This window comes from Eremomyces bilateralis (assembly GCF_010015585.1).
Source record: "Eremomyces bilateralis CBS 781.70 unplaced genomic scaffold P152scaffold_10, whole genome shotgun sequence".
In the NCBI taxonomy this organism is placed as follows: Eukaryota; Fungi; Ascomycota; class Dothideomycetes; order Eremomycetales; family Eremomycetaceae; genus Eremomyces; species Eremomyces bilateralis.
This window is the reverse complement of record NW_022985076.1, coordinates 33,331-53,556: the sequence shown is the minus strand read 5'-3', so window position 1 is coordinate 53,556 and position 20,226 is coordinate 33,331. Positions and strand designations below refer to the sequence as shown.

The 20,226-nt window shown below is 54.0% G+C and overlaps 7 protein-coding genes across 7 annotated transcripts; 5 read left to right on the top strand and 2 right to left on the bottom strand.

Moving 5' to 3' along the window:
• The first annotated feature begins 31 nt into the window (after window positions 1-31).
• P152DRAFT_26783 (uncharacterized protein) lies at window positions 32-2,809 on the top strand. Its single transcript, XM_033674841.1, has 2 exons — window positions 32-673; window positions 725-2,809. Exons 1-2 carry the CDS (start codon window positions 276-278, stop codon window positions 2,736-2,738), a joined length of 2,412 nt encoding a protein of 803 aa, XP_033533783.1. The 5' UTR covers window positions 32-275; the 3' UTR covers window positions 2,739-2,809.
• On the bottom strand, window positions 2,809-4,411 carry P152DRAFT_26970 (uncharacterized protein). Its single transcript, XM_033674855.1, has 2 exons — window positions 4,249-4,411; window positions 2,809-4,175 (listed from the first exon to the last, which is right to left on the bottom strand). Exon 2 carries the CDS (start codon window positions 4,005-4,007, stop codon window positions 2,880-2,882), a length of 1,128 nt encoding a protein of 375 aa, XP_033533782.1. The 5' UTR covers window positions 4,008-4,175; window positions 4,249-4,411; the 3' UTR covers window positions 2,809-2,879.
• A 38-nt stretch (window positions 4,412-4,449) lies between these two features.
• On the top strand, window positions 4,450-8,639 carry P152DRAFT_458561 (uncharacterized protein). Its single transcript, XM_033679490.1, has one exon. The coding sequence runs from the start codon at window positions 4,744-4,746 to the stop codon at window positions 8,257-8,259; it is 3,516 nt and encodes a 1,171-aa protein (XP_033533781.1). The 5' UTR covers window positions 4,450-4,743; the 3' UTR covers window positions 8,260-8,639.
• A 559-nt stretch (window positions 8,640-9,198) lies between these two features.
• P152DRAFT_473873 (uncharacterized protein) lies at window positions 9,199-12,350 on the top strand (the record flags this gene model as incomplete). The annotated part of the gene is made up of 6 exons (XM_033681275.1): window positions 9,199-9,405; window positions 9,492-9,602; window positions 9,658-9,867; window positions 10,024-10,611; window positions 10,677-11,121; window positions 12,187-12,350. The coding sequence occupies 6 exons, from the start codon at window positions 9,199-9,201 to the stop codon at window positions 12,348-12,350; spliced, it is 1,725 nt and encodes a 574-aa protein (XP_033533780.1).
• Window positions 12,351-12,729: 379 nt separating this feature from the next.
• P152DRAFT_487537 (HET-domain-containing protein) lies at window positions 12,730-14,170 on the bottom strand. Its single transcript, XM_033682101.1, has one exon. The coding sequence runs from the start codon at window positions 13,765-13,767 to the stop codon at window positions 13,213-13,215; it is 555 nt and encodes a 184-aa protein (XP_033533779.1). The 5' UTR covers window positions 13,768-14,170; the 3' UTR covers window positions 12,730-13,212.
• Window positions 14,171-14,422: 252 nt separating this feature from the next.
• P152DRAFT_482203 (DUF1776-domain-containing protein) lies at window positions 14,423-15,946 on the top strand (the record flags this gene model as incomplete). The annotated part of the gene is made up of 3 exons (XM_033681872.1): window positions 14,423-14,589; window positions 14,659-15,177; window positions 15,236-15,946. Exons 1-3 carry the CDS (start codon window positions 14,557-14,559, stop codon window positions 15,944-15,946), a joined length of 1,263 nt encoding a protein of 420 aa, XP_033533778.1. The 5' UTR covers window positions 14,423-14,556.
• A 3,535-nt stretch (window positions 15,947-19,481) lies between these two features.
• P152DRAFT_380846 (HCP-like protein) lies at window positions 19,482-20,012 on the top strand (the record flags this gene model as incomplete). Its single annotated transcript, XM_033675724.1, has 1 exon — window positions 19,482-20,012. A coding segment is annotated over one exon (531 nt), but the record flags the coding sequence as incomplete, so codon positions are not given.
• Window positions 20,013-20,226: the final 214 nt, after the last annotated feature.

Sequence of the window (20,226 nt, the reverse complement as noted above, 5' to 3'; positions counted from 1 at the left end):
AAAGACGATGAAGTGGAGTCTAGCACGGTTCATTCCTTCATCATAGGAAACCATCTCGGCGAGTTTCCCTTGAGTTTTTTCTTTTCCATCACTTTCCTTTCGGTACCTGGTACCACTATCTCATCTCGTCAAATCATTGAAAGGTCTCCGTTGGTCGTTTCGTCGTGCCTCCTTTGCGACGTCGAGAACGGAGACCTCTCGAGTCCTTCCCGTTAGAATCGATCCGCGCTCTTTCGGAGGCGACTTATGCCGCGACTTTGATATCCCGCGACAGCATGCTGTGGTCACATTTTCGCAGGCTGGCGCTGTTGTCCTTCTTTGCTTTCGTGTTCGTTTCCATTTGCGCCATCTTTACCAAGCGATTTGAGAATCCATGGGCTGCCGACCGACACGTCGAAGTCGCCAAGCCTGGCCCCCTGCCACCCGTCATCAAGGCAGGCCAGATACATTATCAGGAGGAGAAGGACCCGTCCCCAAGCAAAACGGCACAGGGAGAAAATGGCTCGCCACCGGCAAAATCAGAGGGAACCTCGACACAACGGACACTGGTTACGGCTCCCCCGCGAGAAACGCGGAGGAAATCGAAGGCCTGGTCACCGCCTACGACACCACTAGATATGGATGAGATGCTCGATTGGAACAGACCGGGCCATGTGGATGGACACTATCCGCCGTACGTTGCTGTAAACCATTGTCGCCACTCAATGCTAACCCCTCGGATCAGTTACGAAGACTACGTCGATTACAACTACGACCCAAACCGATGGGAAGGGTTTCCTGAAGAGCATGGCTTCTACCAGAAGAGTGGCGTCGATCTTCTGCGGGCGTACGAAGCTAGGAAATTTCACGCCGCCAACCATGCCCAGGGCAGATATGCCAATGGCGAAGTAGACGAGAGTCACAACTCGTCATATGCGCCGTATCTTCCCTATCCTGACTTCAATGGCGAGGAATGGCGGAGACAATACCACGGAGATTATGTGCCCTGCAGAGGACCTCGAAATTTGAATCTCAACGAGAGCATCCACGACGTCGTCCACGCCTACCGATCGGTTCCCCTAGGGTTTCCCGAGCCAGTGACAGGATCATACGAGGCGCTGGATCTGGATGAGGACATCTGTATCGATCGAATCTCCCGGTACGGACCATATGGACTAGACGAAGGCCGATCGGTGCGGGAAAGGGCATCCTGGGCAGAACCTGGAAAAGTCGATTGGGAAACCGTGTCCTGGGGCGAGCTGCAAAACGAATGTTTGAACCGCAACCAGGAGCGCTATGACCCGAACTATCGGCGGTCACCGAATATGTCGCCTGGTGTTGCATTGCGGCAATCTGCACTTCGATATGATCAATTCCAAGCGGGTTACGACGGAGACGATAAAACCAAGGAGAAGCGACAGGAGCCAGTTCAGGAGACCGGGCTGACTTACCGGCCACGGACAGCCCTTCTGATCCGGACATGGGAAGGATATAACTACCGCGAGAATGATTTCCAGGCGATCCGGGCTATGATCATGGAGTTGTCTCTCCACTCGGGTGGAGAATTCCAGGTCTTCATGTTCATCAACGTCAAAGATCGGGGAGCGAATATTCTGCATGACCGCGCGGAATATTCTCGTATCCTGCGCAAGTCCATCCCCAAGGAATTCCGATCGATCAGCATCCTCTGGAACGAGGAGATCTGCGAGAAATGGTATCCAGAAGTCGGAGATTGGCAGGTCTACTGGCAGCAATTCATGCCGCTCCAGTGGTTTTCCCGTACCCATCCCGAGTTCGAATTCATTTGGAACTGGGAAGTCGACGCTCGCTACACCACCAACCATTACCACTTCCTCCAGAAAATTGGCGACTTCTCCCGCGATCAACCCCGCAAATACCTCTGGGAGCGAAACTCCCGATTCTACTTCCCCGGCGTCCACGGCCCCTCGTTCACCAAATACCGCGACGACACTAACGCCCTGATCGCCGAATCCAAAGCCGCCAGCAAAATCACCACCGTCTGGGGCGCTCAACCCGCCGTCATCCAGCAAATGCCCCTCGGTCCCAAACCCCCCACTACCGAATCCGACGACAACTTTACCTGGGGCGTCGGCGAAGAAGCCGACTTCATCACCCTCCTCCCCATGTGGGAGCCCCAGATGACCGGTTGGCCCTTCCGCGACAAGCTCTGGAACTTCATCCCGGGCCACCGCCCGCATTTCAGCGCGGAAGACGGCGCAGACGACGCGTTCACGCATCCGGACTTCGCGGCGATGCCGCGGCGCGTGTACATCAACACCATCACGCGACTGTCGAAGCGGCTGCTAGACGCGATGCACGAGGAGAACCGGGCGGGACGCAGCATGCAGGCGGAGATGTGGCCGAGCAGCGTGGCGCTGCACCATGGGTTCAAGGCGGTGTACGCGCCGCATCCGATTTATTTCTCGCGGAAGTGGGATGCGCAATATGCGGATGCGGTGTTCAATGCGGCGGACGCGGACATCCCGGGGCGGTGGGCGGCGGGGATGGACAGCGTTTATAACAAGGATCGGGAGCATAACTTCGAGGGGTGGAGTTGGTATTATCGGAGCATGTTGCCGAGGGTGCTGTTTCGGAGGTGGATGGGGTGGAAGGCGGCGGATGAGTTGGGGGAGGTGGGCGGACCGGAGTGGGAGGAGGGAATTGGGGGGAAGATGTGCCTACCGGGGGTGTTGTTGCATCCGGTGAAACACGACGATGTGAGACGACCGGATGAGTAAATTTCATTCTGCATATGATTTGCATCGAGCTGGCGTTCGGAGGGTACGAAACTATGTTCGATAGATATCCTAGGTCACCACATAGATAACGATGGCGGAGTTCCCTCGTTCCATGAAGAAACCTATGCATGAAGCTCCGATTCAAGTGAATGATGCTTCCTCCTTCAATCTCGCCAAATGTTCCAAATATCCTTCCGGCCTCTCGCTCTGCCTGACGCTCCCACTCCGTCGGCGATACGCCCCCTCCCGCTCCCTCACTTTCTGCTTCTCCTCCGCCAATCTCACCAACCCCTCCACGAACCTCCCCCGCGCCTTCTCCTCCGCCGTCCCCTTCCACACCCCCGCCAGCTCCCTCAACGCCGCAATCCGCCTCATCGCCTCCTGATACCCATTCTGCTCCGCCACCGGCCCCACGATGCACTCCGCCACCTCACCCCGCAGCCGCTCCGCGAACTCCTGCGCCCGATCCTCCGCGGAGCGTCCGTCCACGGACGTCGACGACCCCGGTGCGGTGGGTGCGGACACAGAGATGAAGGAGGAGGCAAGCGAGAGCTCGGAGGGCGGAACGGACCACTTGGTGGCTTCGCCGAAGGTGCGGATGACGGCGTCGAGGCGGGCACGCACGAAAGTGAGGGTACGGAGCTGCTTGAGAGATAGCTGGACCGCGTCGGTTTGATCGCTAACAGGCGGGATCGCAAGTAAATCGGACTTAGTTGTAGATGTGCCGTTCTCTTTCTGTACGGGCGGTGATGGGGGTTGATCCGTGATCGGGACGTTCGGCCCACACGATGATTTTTCAGCCGCCGGCTCTTGTGATGGGAGCGGCGCGTCCTCCGCCTCCTTTATGGATAGATCAGCCAACCCGCTTGGTAGAAGTCGCTTGAATTCGTCTTGCAATCCATCGTTCAGAAGCTCGGAGAGCCCAATTGCTTCGCCTCGCAGCACTTCCACTTCGTAGGCGAGCCGTCCGCCGCACCGCAAGATGTCGTCCGTGAGCTGGGTGAGCACATTGCACAAGCGCGTTGTCTGCGCGGCGAGTTGGGATAGCTGCGTTTGAGCGGTGGAAGACGCTTCTTGCAGCGATACGTGCTTAATTGATTGGCTTGATCTTTGTGATGATGCCTGTGAGCCAACTGCGAGATGGGGCAGGGCACCATTCAAGAAGTCGACGGGGTCAAAAGAGGGTTGGAGGAAGGGTTGGAGCGATGGATCCGACACATGAGGTGATTTGGCGATGACTGTTCCATTTTGGGATGCTGAGAAGGTCATTTTTTTACGAATTTAATGTCATGAAAGTTCTCTTTCGTAACAAAGATACTGTAAGTTTCCTGGTTCCTAGTGGCGGACAAAGATGTGTTGTACAGAAGATGAAGCTGCAGAGAGAACGCTGTATTGATGCCTACAAATCCAGGGTCGCAAGGCGATGCACAAAATGACCTGTCATCGCTTCAGCGCCGCTCGGAAAATACCAGTTCCAAAGTATATTGCTCTCCCTGGAAATTGTACTCACCCAGGCCGCCGTTGATGGTTATTTGCTTTGTCTGGCATTGGGAGGTGGTTCAAACTTCCACAGAGCAGAGCATGGCTTCTGTTTGTGCATCAAAGGAACTGGACTCCTGCATCCTCCAGGCAGCCATCTGAACACAGCCTCCTCACGATATTCCCTCACTTACACCGGCCTGTATCCTGTAAGTTTATTCTTCTTTTATGAGGAAGGGATCCGAGAAGTTCAAAGGAAAGTCTAGATACCGTGTCACATTCACCATGCTGAGGCGGGTTGCTGTGTTGACCTGATAGGCATCACAACCACATCGAGATGTTCTGTTGATGGCACGGAACTCTTTGTTGACAAAGGCTAATATTTCACTTCAATCTTTCACTTCAATCCAAACATCAATCACGAACTTCTCCTCTGCATCCTCTTTTCTGCTGCTTCTCAAGACTGTTATGGCTTAAGTCCTCCGTTTATGCGGAGCTCATACCAGCTTAGAGGCGTTACACAATCATGCCTCGCCGCAAATACATCGAGGACCTCAAGTCACTGGCTGGAGAGCAGGGCATTCCAAACATCTCAGGTATCGAAGCAGGCCAGGACGATGGGACATTCGTTTTCGAACTTGACACCATCCACACCGATTCACCTGTCACTTTCATCGCTCAAGTGTGGCCAGATGTCTCCGACTACCCCTCCGATCATACGTTCAAACTCTACACTGAGGATGATTCCACACCGGAGTCTCTGTTGCAGAGGCTGTCTCGTCTTGAGGACCGCAAGGGTCTCACTGTCCGCGTTTACCTAATCCTGCTCTCTTCAACCTTGCAGGTCGTAGACACTGACGAGCTGGAATATGAAGATCCGGATGACGAAGAGGTGGATGAGGGCCACGACGATATTTATGATGACTCCGACGGTAAAGATCGCTCGAGCCAATCTCCAGCGACTCGTCGACTAAGTCGCGCATTCGACGATATCCACGTAAATTCGGAGTATCAGAATCGGATCGGATCCGACCTCCACGCACTGAAAGACGCGGGCTTTCGTGTCGGCTACACTGGCGCTCTACTCAGCGGTGAACGCTGCCATGTAATAGCGTCCATCCGTGTCGCCAGACTGGGAATATCCGACGAAGCCATGGTAGCCTGGAACCTCCATCGCTCAGAGTATTTAGTCTTGCTCTTGTATTTCCCGTCGGGTTACCGAGCCTTCGAGGATCTTTCGCGTCTGTCTACCCAGCAGCGATCACACGTGTTTGACCTGCGCGTGGGTCTTTGCAAGCGATACAAACCCGACGATGAGGAAATCATCAACGTCTTTTCGGCAACGGCTGCCAAGGCTGGAGACGACCCGGCTCGTATCATTCGGAATTGCTTCATCTCCAAGCCGATTGAAGAAATGCTCCGAACCAGGCTCTTCACCCTTGTCTCTGTCCGTCAAAATTGCGGGTTTCCATGCAGCTGGGATCTCGCCCAACATGGATATAACCTCCTCTCAACCGCACCCGTCGGTCAGTCACTCGACTACCACACCCTGGCAGATTCGCTGCACGAAACACCGCCTCTGGACCTTTCAGAGAAACATCTTCCTGCGATCATCCTTAGGGACCACCTAAGCTCACCAAAATCGCAGCTGTCCCTCCCTCTTCTCGTCATGCAATGCCTGGTTCGACACTTGGTCCTCTGCACCAGCCACTGCATGATTTGTTGGAAGACTCTTAACACCGAGCTGGAAGCAATCAAACCCTATGTCTGCGATGCGCCACTCTGTCTCTACCAGTACCTACAGTTCGGATTCGGTCCCAGTATTGAGGAGGAGATCGTCAAGCAACCATTCGTTGTCGACCTGTTGATTAGCTTCTGCTACTCCAGGGCTCTCTATAACAAATTGCAAGACTTCCCCTCGGGCCTCAATCTCCGTGTCCCAAACCCGCAGACTTATGAGAGAGGTACGGAACAGATGCATGATTGGCGGAAGAAAATGCCATACGAAGCGAAACTCGACCTGGCATCATGGACATTGAGCCTGGAGCCAAAGGATTCGAACCGTCTGAAGGAAAATCACTGGATTGTCCTCTGTATCCAGGGAAGAGGAGAGTTCGTTCGTCACTGTCGGGTTGTGAACGTTGCTGACCCAAATCGTGTTCAACTCGCGGAACCTCCTATAATCGAGAATGACCCGATTATTCCCCTCTCAGGCCCTCTCGGAACCGAAAATGACCCGGTTGTTATAGATCCCAGAAGATCGAACGCGCGAGAGACTGGGACATCCAAGGGTTGCAACCCGCTCAAAGTCAAATTCGCGTTATACGACCATAACTTCGACGATATTCCGGAACATTACAAACGACTCAGCCTATTGCGGATGATGGACCTCATACCCCCAGTCTTGGAAATGCGCAAACATCTTCTAGAATCACGATCCACTATTGCACAGTGGACCAACAGGCTTCCACCGGCCTCGATCCAGATTTTGCGCTGGATCATTGTTTCCTGCCGTGCCTGCATCTTCCAAGTCGATAATCTCATTGGCGGTGAAGAAAAGAAAGGAGGTGAGAACGAAGAACGGCTCCTCGGGATGCCTGGGTGGCTTCAGTTCCGGTTTGCAATGGGTGCTCCAGACAAAGAGCAGCGTTTCCTAGACCAGGTGGAAAAGGTTTCGGAGCGATTGCAATTGAATCACAAGACCTTCTTCGCCTGGCATGGCAGCCCTGTGGAGAATTGGCACAGCATCATTCGGGAAGGTCTGCATTATAATTCCGTTGTCAATGGCCGAGCCTATGGGGATGGTTGTTACCACTCTCTGGATTTTAATGTTAGCCAAACGTATGCGAACGTGCATAGGTCCCACGTGGATGGTCCAAAGTTTAATTCGCCCAGCTGGACGAGAAGTGCGCTACACATCCGATCTGCCATGTCACTGAACCAAATTGTCAATGCACCACAGGAGTTTGTTTCTTCAAGTCCACATCTTGTGGTACAGCATGTGGACTGGATTCAGACACGGTACCTTTTCGTTCGTGGCGTGGGCAATATACCCGGTTTCACGGCCAATGGAATAGAAAAGTCCCCGGACCAGGTGTTCGAGCAAGACCCTCTGAGGACACCAGCAGGGGAGATAGCCAGGGTCGTCATTCCATATTCTGCCGTCCATAGAGCAGAGAAGTTCATCCGTACAAGCTCTCCAGGGACCTCCGCAGGCAAGAAACAGAAGAATGGTAACTCTAGATATGCCAGAACCCAATGGGAAGAGGACTCAGAAGCGTCCGAGAATGAGGATCAAGTAGTCGCTGGGATTGATCAACCTGAGGATATGATGCGATACGAGCCAGGAAAGCTCAACGCGAAAGACCTGCCTCTCATCGTACCTCCGGAATACGCGACTCCCTCCGCTTCCAAATCCCTCATGCGTGATCTCAGGGAAACTGTGGATCTCCAAAAGCTCACCGTACATCACGCACTGGGTTGGACCGTCTCCGAAGACCTCCGCGATGACGACTTCAACCTTTACCAATGGATCGTGGAACTCCATTCCTTCCCGCTCGCGCTCCCGCTCGCCCATGACATGAAGAAATGGGATATCCAAAGCATCGTCCTCGAGATGCGCTTTGCGGAAGACTACCCCTTCTCTCCGCCCTTCATCCGCGTCATCCGCCCCCGCTTCCTCCCCTTCGCTCAAGGCGGCGGCGGACACGTCACGGCCGGCGGAGCGATTTGCATGGAGCTTCTCACTCAGTCCGGTTGGTCCAGTGCGAACTCGATCGAGAGCATCCTGCTGCAGGTGCGCATGGCGATCATGAGTCTGGAGCCGCGACCGGCGAGGCTGCATGGCACGGTGGGGGACTATTCGGCGGGGGAGGCGGTGGAGGCGTACCGCCGGGCGTGCATGATTCATGGCTGGAAACCGCCGCCATCGTTTGAGAAGATCTTCATGGCGAGCTATCGGGAGTCGGCGAGGGGTTATGCGACTGCGGGAGCGAGTAGGCCGATGACGCCGAAGGAGGTGCCGGGCGCATTCAAAGAGTGAGAGGTAGACGAAAGTTGAGGATATTCCCATTGATGGAGAATGCTCTATTGGGATTAAGAGGTATGGTGTTTGATTGTTTGCTGCATGCCCCTTGATCCGATCCTCAGAGCTCTCATGGCTGACGAATATTGCGATGGCGTCCGGCGAGCTTAGCTCGCGACTTAAGTAGCTCTTAATTAAAGGGAGTACGATTCGGACGTTTGAGATTCGGACCTTACATATGTTAGTCAAGGATCACTTTAAGGGAATGATCCTAAACCGGTAGCGCAGAAATGGAAAGATTCAGACATCAATTCATTCAGGGAGAAGTCACTGATGCCGTGGCCCAGGGGTGAGAAGGGGAAGCGATTACGAAGCAAGCGTAACCGTGCGATCGGAGATATCGGCTAGACCTGCCACCTGATAGGACTTCCGCTAAGTGTTGACATCACGATTCATGACAGCCCGCATGATGAGATTTCGAAAATTCCATCCGTTATCATGAAACACGAGTCCACGTATCAGCCACCCTTCCGTTGCTTCGTTGTATCGCTGTAATAGAACCTTTAGCTTTTCAACCATTCCTTGTAATTGCCCTTTTCAGCGTGCTTACGATTCCAACGAGGCTGTGCAGTGTGCAGTGCAAGGCGCAGCAAGAGCCTCCTCAGGTCGACTCCGAATCCAGTATCGCGCTTCCTCGTGGTGCAATAGATCTCACTAGCATCTTGAGCACGGGATGCGTCGGAACTGATGATTATTCTTGAAGTCTTTCGGCTCATCTTATAACCACATCAATTTCCATGATAATAGCCTCGATCGCTTTTCAAAGACGAGATTCACAATAACCTAGGATTCGGAGACCTGTAATTCGATCCTCTCCTCACCTGGGGAAGGGGACCTCGGGACAATATACCATTGGACTTGTTTATATTGGACCATTACCTCTCCCAGTCCTTCAAGATGATCGTTCAACTGTTCCTAGATCGGCCAAATGCACAATACACGAATCTCGATGTGATCACTGGCCGTGTCGCCCTACGGAACACCAACAGCACGAATGTTTCATCTATCATTGTCAAACTCGAGGGCGAAAGCAAAACACGGTTGATTGCGCAGGCTCCTCATGAGCCGAGAGAAAAACCTAAACCGGTGCTGGAGGTTCATAAGGTACTGAAGAACCCCGGATTCCATCCGTTTGAGCTGACTTGGAGCGGGCTACTATGCCATTGAACGTTTCACTGACACCTTTGTAGTTATTGTACCGGACGGCCACAGTTTGGCCAAATCCGTCCATGCAGAATGATGTATCACAGAAGAGCTTCACAATAGGCCCAGGCCAACATGAGTTCCCATTTGAGTTCAAGGTTCGTGGTCTTGATGTACAAAGAGACCAGTGAATCTGTCTAATCTTATTCTTAGCTCCCGTTCAACAACGCATGTTCTACGGCAAATAGCTTAAGCACCAATGTCCAATTTTCTGGCCTCCAGGTTGAGATTGCAAAGCAGCCTACTCGTCATATCAGGACGACGTTGCCGCCATCTCTGTACTTTCCCGGAGAAGCAGAAATCAAATACTATGTTAAAGTCACCGTAAACCGACCATCGATTCTCAAAGAGAACCCAAGGGCTGTACGTCGTCAACAACCCTTTCGTCAATGCTATATTCCAGCACCTGAATATTATTCCATAAAATGTCCCGACACTGCTCGTGGTAGATGCAACATGCTTATGAATTGCATCTAGAGTCTTATCAATGTTGTCCAAAAGACTAACAATGTGGTATAGATCTCGCCATTCAATTTCTTCCCCATAGAGCCGCCTCGTTCCCAGGGCGATGGCGAATGCTTTGCTCGGCGGCACCATCAATTCAACATGGACCCTCCGCCGGCATCGCCGACGAAAAAAGGGTCGATTTTCTCGTTTGGGAAGAAAGAGAAGACATTGTCAGAACCCGAACCTCCTCTCGAACCGCCGCGATTTTCCTTCGATATGCGCCTCCAAAATCCTGCCATTGTCACATGTGGGGAAGAGATCCCAATGCGATTGCTCTTTACACAGCTATCGGAGCGGCGGCAGCCACTTTACATGAACAGCTTTCAGATCGAGTTGATCGGATACACGAAAGTACGAGCGCATGATTTCATGAGAACCGAATCGACATCGTGGGTGATATGCAGCTACAGCAACATGGGCGTCCCGTTAGGGAGAGTTGAAGATCCTGTTGGAACGGAGATAGATATCTCGAAAGAGTACTGGCAGAATCGACCTCTACCAAATACTGTCGCACCAACATTTACCACATGTAACATTTCGAGGTATTACGAGATGGAAGTTCGAGTGGGAATTGGTTACGGCACCACCGTTGCTGGCAAGGTTGGAACCCATTTCATCCCCCTAGCCATATCTTCTCCAGTGGGCAAAGTATTGACAATATACAGGGCGAAACCACCATCCTTCCACTCCGGCTCCCAGTCAAGGTGTTTTCCGGCATCCGCCCTCCCGCTGCCCTCCTGCAGGCCATGCAAACCGACACTATGAAACCCCAACCTACCACCACCTGGCCTATCGAAAAGCCATCCCTCCACGTCGAACCGCCCAAAACACACACCATTCCACCTGGTGCATCGTCTCTTACTGTCCCTGGGCCTTCCTCGCCGACGACCCCGATCACACCGGGCGGTCCGTTCCACCAAGTCCCACCGCAACCTGGCGCACCGTTGCCTCCACAGAGAAGGCCGGTACCGGATCCGAATGCACAGTATGATGAGGCACCGCCGCCGAGCTATGAGGATGCGATTGCACAGGATCTACCGCCGATCGACGGGCCGCGGCCGGATTATGCTCCGCCTCCACCGAATCAGGACGACATGTTCGCAAGCGGCAGTACGGATAATAAGCAGGGATGGAGGTAGTAATGTACTACCAAGGCGCCCCATTAGGGTTTTCAGGTTTCATAACCAGTTCGAAGATGGGAAGAAACATCATTCCTTTGCCTTTGAAGGGGGTTGTACTACTGTATTCGTGGCCCAAGGGCGCATAAACAAAATTATGTGTGTTATAATGTCCCAATATTTTCAATATTGTATTCGAGTCCCTTATCATGAACGCAAGGGATGGTTGTGTTGCGGAAATGCTACTCCACTCATCCCTTTCTACTTATAAGAACTTCGAATATCCAGGTAAGTATACGCGAGTGTGACCCAAAGATGAATTCTCTCAACTTTCCCGAAAGGCACGATGTCGAAGCTAGTAGGTTAATCAAAGAAAGGTGGCACGATGGAACAGTTCGCGATTCAGCGTCCTAATCTCCCTTTAACTTCTACTCTACTTATGCAATGAGCTCTTCTCGAGTCGATGACGGCATGTTGCAGCAAAGCCGGCAGAAAAGCCGGCCGCAAGCGAGGAAGACGCGGTATTGAAAGTGACTGAAAACGCAATATCAAATCGGCTGAAAAGTCTACTTCTTGGGAGACTTTAGACTGATGCGGAGAAAGGTGAGAATCTGGAAAGCTAATGGAACTATACAGTCGCTGAAACAAGTTTCACTACCTCCTTCTCATTATTAAGGCGTTTTATCATATTCTTCAGCATGAGAATTCAGCAACTTGGGATTCGGATGGATTAGATACGCTGACATCCAGTAAGGACCTCAGTGGCTTCCAGGGGAATAATGCCGGATAATCACCAGTAACTTCCAGTCGGCGCAAAACATAGCATCTTATTCACGACCCACAGGCACTGAAATTCATCCGGCGGATGTCCTGAAACGTCGCCTAAAATCAAAGGAATAGGGACAAGGTCGTTATGATCTATTGTAGATAATGGTACATGCGTTAAATGAGCCGAATGGTTCGGTTTTTCTAATGAGTTCTCATGTGTTCGAAGATGCCGCTCTCATCTAGATCGCCAATCGGAGATATCACCTCCAATTTGCTGACGCGAGTGTAGTCATTCGAGCCTTGGGTCTGGAGCATGAGAAAGACCAGCCGTTTGCCGTAATTAGTTTGACGTCCCAAAAAAATGAGATTCAAAGCATCTTCGTTATCGCCACTGTCCTGGCCCTCAACTCTTTCTTCGCCCGAGAACAACAGGACGTTTCCTGCCTCCCTTAGGTCGATCCGGAAACAAACCCCGTCGTAACCAACCACTAGCACATTGTTTGAGCGGTGAAATTGACAAGTAGTCACCTAACCAGTCATATCAAGCCAGAGGTGATAATCAGTGAAAGTATCCCTAGTATAGATGGCCCTAACGTAGGCCGCGATGTCTAGCTGCGCCCCTTGACAACTTCGTCACCATCACCGTGGTAGATTCGTCGAAACCGTTCCAATATCCTCGGCGCGGGATATATATCTAGCTGCATTTATACGCAGCCCATGACCATGATGGCAGGTTACATCCTCGCCGCTTAACACCCCTGTCGGCGCCCCAAGCTAGCGATGCGATGAACCCCTAGTTTTTCATTGGAGTACGTGACATCCTGAAGATGCGAACGCCCCAGAAGTGAAACACGCAAGGCTCTCGTGTCCGAAGAGCGTTGAAAATCCCGAGGAAGGCGTTGAGACTGTCGCTTTGGAACGTGAACTCTGTACCGCAATAATCGTCCAGGCGTCGATATATATCATAACCTCCTTTCCCGATTCCGTTCTCGGGAAATATGCTCAATGAACGAACATTCCGGACGTCAGTCGCATGTCATTCCTGAAGAGGGAGCTCGAGCGCCTCAGCGCCATGTGTCTGATAGCACTGAAAATACGCCTGAGACTCGGAGAATACCAGCCGTCGCCTGGAAAGCAGGCCTTCTTGGTATGTCTAGCCTCTAGACGACCATTTCAAAGAGAGGAGTTCCAAACCGGGGTGCGAGAAGGACACAAGAGTATGCGATCCCACTTGCATATGCGATGAGGTTCACGCGAGGTACTGGACACACCGACTAACCCAAAGTCCAGACTGGATCCCGCCGCTGCGAAATGGTCACTCTGCACCTTCATAGATCCAGTCCATGTTTTGGATCATATGACACCGTTCCTTTTCGTTGGCTTGGTCAATGCAATACTTATCCACCCACAAGAATGAAATACCAAGCGAGGAAGCCACCGTCATCGCGTCTTCAATGACTTTTGGCACTTCTTTCAGGATTCCATCGTGCACATTTGGTGGTGCTGGAGTCCGGCTGCCCCATAAATAGCTCAGGGCGACATACGGATAGTTCGATGTCTCCTTTGAAATCTGCCTGGTCTTGCAATCAATCAGCTTTAGCCCTCGAACCCATTGCGGTACCATCCCACACGTCTTCGCGTGATATTCTCGGCAAAACCTAAAACAATTTTGAGCGAACTTGAGGTCCGCTCGCTCTCGATCAGTGATTTTCCCTCTAGCCGCCGGCCCTGGCCGTGGATCGATAGGAACTAGCCAATGCAATACGTTGGTCTGCTCGCCGTGAACGTAGAGGCCCAGCGCATCGACAAAGTCAGACTGTCGCCCGCGAACGTACAACGTTGTAATCCGGAGCTTCCTGTCTAGTTGCATGGCTGCGCCCCCATTCTCGTGGATAGCGGGAAGCCATATGGGGTTGCAAATTCGACACGCTTGCGAGAGGCTTGGTTTCAGGTCTTTCTCTACGTGACTCCATGGTGATATAGCGCTGGGTATTCTCTGGGATCCATCCGACTGAAGGAACAACCTGTCCAAAGCGGAGTCCAGAATTAAGCTGCAGTATAGTTCACAAAGGTCATCTGGACTTGATGAGTCTTATTCTTTCGCCTCTTCCATCGCACCCAAGGTACATTGCCTGGGAAAGTGAAGCGACAACGCAGACCAAGCTCCAATTAGAGAAAAGATACCGTTGCTTAGGTACCTAGATGATTCAGAGAACCGACTGGGAGCCAAAACGGACAGTGAAATAGCCCGACTAGCCGGGATCACAACGAATCTCTTCTCGTTGTCAGTACTTAGTGGCAGAGTATTAATGACTTCAAACCAAAGAGCAGGACTCGATGCAAACGACCAGAACTTCAAGCTTTGGGTGCGCGGAACAAATCTGGCGCTGGGCGGCTCAAATCACGAAGCGCCAGCAGCTCAGAATAAACAATTGAAGTTGAAACTCTCGCTGGCTCTCTACTCGCAAGCAATCGTCATATCACGTGCGCTTCTCTGGACGGATATCTCATGATGGTCAAGTTTAACAACTTTCCTCAAGCTACAAAACAACAATTCCTCAATAGCTAGACGCATGAGACCCGTTTATACCCCAGTAATAAACTATTTCCACCTAATTCTATAGTATCTGCATTAATGTCTTAACAACCCTCGACAACCATGACCAGCGACGACCGTCAATTCCTCGACCTCGTACGTCCTCCACACCCTACTGAACACATTCCCTCCATTCTCCTGGCAACTGCTAACCATACGACCCAGCTCGCCCACATCTCCGACCAGGTCGCCAAATTCACTACCACCGCAGCCGAACACTTTGACGCCTCGGTCGACACCGCCGCCGCCTCCATCCGCCACGCCATCGACTCCCTCCAACCCCCTCCCCCTCCGCCACCGCCGCCGCCGCGCGTCGCGACAAGCTTCCTAACACATGGGCCGCTGGGCCGGGTATTTGGGCCGGTGACGCGATGGTGTGAGCGCCATGTGCTAGCGGCGTGGACGATCGGGACGTTTGTGGGGGTGGGAGGGATGGCGGCAGGGGTGCAGTGGTGGAGGTATCAGGGGGCGCGGAGGGTGGGGAAGATGAGAGCAAAGAGGGGGGAAAGGGGGGAGAGGGTAGAGGTGGTGGTGGTGGGAGGGGGTTGGTCGGGGTTGGTGAGGAGTGTGGCGTTGTCGTTGGAGAGGAGGGGGTATATTGTGTTTGTGATGGTGGAGACGAGGGAGGAGGAGGAGGCGGTGGGGAGGGAGGGGAGGGAAGGGTTGCGGGCGATGTGGTTCGAGGTAGGAGATATTTTGGGGGACACTTACTTTTGAAAGGACGTACGCTGACATGAGACAGCCATCGAACGCGGATCGCTGCTTGGAGAATCTCAGGAGCACGCTCTCCAAGGACGCCATCTCCTCCGACACCGCCCACAGCCGCACTCTCACCGCCGCCATCCTCATCCCCCCCCTCCCCACCTCCATCACCGCTACCGAAACCCTCCCCCCCTCCACTTGGACCACCGCCCTGTCCGCCCTCCACGCCACCATCACCACCACCCAATCACTCATCCCCCTCCTCCGCACCTCCCACGCTCGCCTCCTCCTCCTCACCCCCAACGCCGTCTCCGCCCTCCACCCGCCCCGCCACGCCCAGGAAAGCACCCTCCTCTCCGCCCTTGCCGGCTTCGTTGCCTCCCTCCGCCACGAGCTCGCGCACGACGGCGTCCCCGTCACGCATCTCCGCACGGGGTCGATCGACCACCACACGAGCGGGTCGGCAGAGGACGATCCGGACGATCCGCGCCGAGGGAGAGGGGAACCGGGCGCGGTAAGGAGGAATCAGGAGGCGTTCATGCGGATTAATCGGGCGGTGGTGGGTGCATTGACGACGCGGTGGGCGGGGGGGACGGTGAGGGTGGGGATGGGGGCGTGGGGGTATGATTTGGTGGAGCGGTGGGTGCCGGAGGGGGTGGTAGGGTGGATGATGGGGAGGAAGAGGAGGGGGAAGCGGAGGGTGGAAAGGGGGTTATTAGAGTTTGGGGAGGGGTCGTGGCATCAGGTGTAAGGGGGGGAGCATGTCATTGGTATGGCATGGAGGCACTTGAACTCTTTGAGATCGGAGGAATTCTTCCCACTTTGACTAATTGGGAGTGCGGTTGAGATGTGCCGAACGATTCGGGCTTCTGGAAGGACGCTGATGCGACACCCTGCGCAGGAGATTCAGGTGAAGGAAGCCCAGACGAACTGAAGTATGACAGGGATCTAGGGACAAGATCTTGATACTCAGTCTACCAGCAGTTTGCACTCTGTGCAGTGTTAGGATTCCTACACTTCTAGACTTCATATGTTAGTCTAGATCACGATGCTCTACACTAGAATCCATCGTGAACACCCTTCTCTTAAAATAGAGCGGCGAATATCATTAAACAATCCCCCGCTTGCTCGGATGAGAGTCTAGAGTCTGGACCAACATCACCAACACCAAGTGATCAACGGTACGAACTACAGTTATGATTACGGTATTAGCGAGGTTGGATTGGGACTATTTTCGTGACACAGCAGCGATTTCATTCGCCACAGCCTTGTCCCGGTAAGTTAGTGCAAGCTGGCGCATCAGGAGCCACAAAGGCGCAAACGGTTCAGAATTCCGATTGCGCGCTATGGTTCCACCACTTGAAATCGATCCACGCAGCCCAGCCCTGGGAAATGGAAAGCGGAGCCAACCACATGCTGGTGACGAGGGGCTGGCCCCTTTTGGCTTTGATTTCCTCCACAGGGTACAATAGGTGCTCTGGAGGATGATCACAATATCACTTATTATTATTTTTTCGCTATTAACAGCCCCGAGCAAAGCCAATTCGAGATAGGGCTAAGGTAAGGGATCGTATTTGCTGACTGTATATTATTGTCCCTGTAAGCGGTGTTGTTGCATTGACTGTTGGAGACTGCGACGCGGGAAGCACTCTCGACTGCACCTTCCTCTGTTGCCAATTTCCCCCTCTGCACGAGCTGCACCTGCCCATCGCTCGCGCCTTCCCCCCTGACTGTCACTAACAAACTCAATCTTGAACTCTGCAGCGTGACTTGCTGCATCCAGGCCCCAAGGCCCTAAGGCCCCCAATTCCATTCCGCCCAGGCCACCCCTGTCCACTCACCACTCGGCACTCTCCACTACCAATCTTGCCCCATTGACGCTACAGCAGCATCATCATCATCTCCCTCCACTCCTTCACTCCACCACTCATCGGCACTCTCTCCCCTCTCTACTCTGGCTTCAATTTCCCCCTCTGGATCAAATCATCGCCTTCGATATTCCACCGCCGAGTCTTCTTGTTCTACCCTCTTTGGATTCCAGCTGGGGTGCATCACACCATTGACGCCATCTGTGCCAATACTGTGCCCTACTCGCCGTCTCCTTTGCCGTACGGAGCCCTATCGCCACTTCAATACCTCAATCGCTAGCCTATACGTCTCCTTTATACCGTGGCCTACGTCTCCTTATCCTCGTCGACAATCCTTCAAAACCATCGCCGCATTCCTTCCTGTCATATCTTTCCAACGCAATTCAGCCCCCCCCTCTCGGAGCGCCCGTGGTCGAACTCCGCCCCTTTGCCGACGACGAACGGCGCACGCCTCATGCGCACCACCGCTGCGTCGTGTGTGTGCCTCGTCCGCAGACGTCAGCGAGCACAATCCTTCACCGGTTCTACGTCGCGCAAGTGAACCACCCCAAGTCACTCCTAGAGACATTTGCATCCATTCCTATGGTCGCCCGACATTCGATATCGCGTACGAACATCCCACTCAACGCTCATCTATTCCTACGATCCTGGATCCGAATATCAAGCGCGTGATACACGGGATAGCGGCCCACAATGCAGTCTGACCCGCGGGCAAAGTCGAAGGGCCCTCCACGATCTGCGACGTCTTTCCGTCCGAAACCTATTGACGTTCCCTACCTCAATGTACCCAACGATAGCCCCGTCTCTCCACGCACCGGCGATCTCGCACCCGCTCTCTCACCCCTCGATGCACTCGCCCTCCAGAGCCGCCTTCTCGCGAAGAGATTCGACGAGCAATCCAAGTCAGGCAGCCGTATTAGCCGCCTCCCGCCGAACACGGTCGAAAACGAATTCAAGTCCCGACCCGCGTTTTTGCGAAGCCTGTCCGAAGGCCAAAGCCTCAATGACGGAGATACCGAACACCAAGGAACTGGTTTGTCGAGGAGCTTTGGACATGAGGATGGCTGGGACGAGGATCCCAGCCAGCTGGTCGGTCGGAAGAAAAGCGTAAAGCAAGATCCGACCTGGAGACCGACGTCGCATTATCCCCAAATTCAGTACGACGGGCAACCACAGACGGAGTCTGGTACGAGCAGGAGTGCGCCACCGACCGTATCCCTACGCCCACCGTTCAATCCCTCCTTGAGGCACGTAACCGAGGACCCGACGCCGATAGGGCAGAGTTCAAAACCTAAAAGCTACTTTGATATTCCTCGTGCAAGCTCACCAGAAAGTGTGGGCGCTTTGGGAATACATGTAGCGAAGGGTCGACCGGTTGTCGGTGCTCAGGGGTCATCAAAACCGCAACCACCTATTGTAGCGGCGATGCAGTCACAGAACGATGTCTTTGTTGACCGTGCGCCAGCTCAGACCTATCCAGGCATGGCATTGCTACCACCAAAGCCAATGGCAAACCCACAACCATGGAAATCATCTCCAAGCATGCGATCAATGACGGACGATAGTTCGGACAACGAGGGATTCTCAACGATCGACTCCATAGACTCGTTACCGCCACGAGACAATTCTGTGAGCGGCAGCATACCACGGTCACATTCCCCATACTCACCGCTGCCACCGACTATCCCTCGACCACCATCTGTCGCATCAAATGCTTCGTTTGGTGCACTACCACGACCATCCTTCAATTTCTCCCGTCCGCTCAGCAGCGCAGCGATGCGTTCGCCTATCGATGTCAAACGACCCTACGATGCTCCGGGCCGCCAAAACACCAACGACAGCACGGGCACGGGCCTATCATTCGAGCTTCCATCCCGGCAGGATTCTCAGGATATGCCCGATACGCCGTCGTCGTCGGGGATGGTACCGCCAAGCGTGTCGATTGCCAACGACGAGCTCCCCCCTGAATTCGATTCGGGCAACAGTCCAGCTCCGACATCATCCTACGTCCACTCCAAATTCACTCTCCCTCGGGGCCGCTTTGCGAAGCGCGAGTCGAAGCGGGAATCGATCGGTCTGGAAGAATTCCTCAACCGACAATTCCAATGGGATGACATCGCAACCGATCACCCATCCGCGAACACTCCCACATCCCTTCACTTTCCTGCCCGCCCCTCCACCGATTCCGACGGCCACTCCACCGCCTCCGCACCCGCCCATTCCTCCCAACCCCAAAGGCCTCGTCGTTCCCCTCCTAACTCTCCACCCCGCGGGCCCAATCACGCCTCTTCAACTTCTCCACCTCGCGCCGCCCACTTCACCTCCCCTTCCATCGCCTCCAGCAACAGCACCATCAAACCCCGCATTGTGAAATCCACCACCCTACCACCCGACACCACTGCCCCCGAACCCAACGACCCCGAAACCCACCTCCAACTCGGCATCGAATGTCACGAGCGCGGCGCCCTCCAAGAATCTACCTACCACCTCCGTCTCGCCGCCCGCGCCGGCCTTCCGACCGCCATGCTGCTCTACGCGCTCGCCTGCCGCCACGGATGGGGCATGCGTCCGAACGCATCCGAAGGCGTCTCCTGGCTCCAGAAAGCCGTCGACTCCGCCCAGCTGGAAGTCGCGGACGACGAGGACCTTATCAAGAAAGGCGGACCCAAAGCGATCAACCGGGTCGACCAGAAGACGCACAAGGCGCAGTTCGCGCTGAGCGTGTATGAGCTGGGGGTGAGCTACATGAACGGGTGGGGCGTACGGCAGGACAAGGCGCTGGCGCTACGGTGCTTCGAGGTGGCGGGGAACTGGGGCGATCCAGACGCGTTGGCGGAGGCGGGGTTCTGCTATGCGGAGGGGATCGGCTGTAAGCGGGACGGGAAGAAGGCGGCGTGGTTTTATCGCCGGGCGGAGCGGAAGGGGGTGAGCATGGCGGGGAATAGTTGGTACGTTCAGATCCTATCATCCGTTTGTGACACTCCAGCCCTACTTCAGTTGTCTCGAATTCCGTTCACGGCCAATGCTAACATCTTCCTAGGATCTACAAAGACAAATACCTCTCCGACTCCGAAGACGCGCCCGAACCCGCCGCACCACGCGACGCACCACGCGACGCACCACGCGGACGCGGCCCTGCCCGCACCCACACCATCAAGAAGGA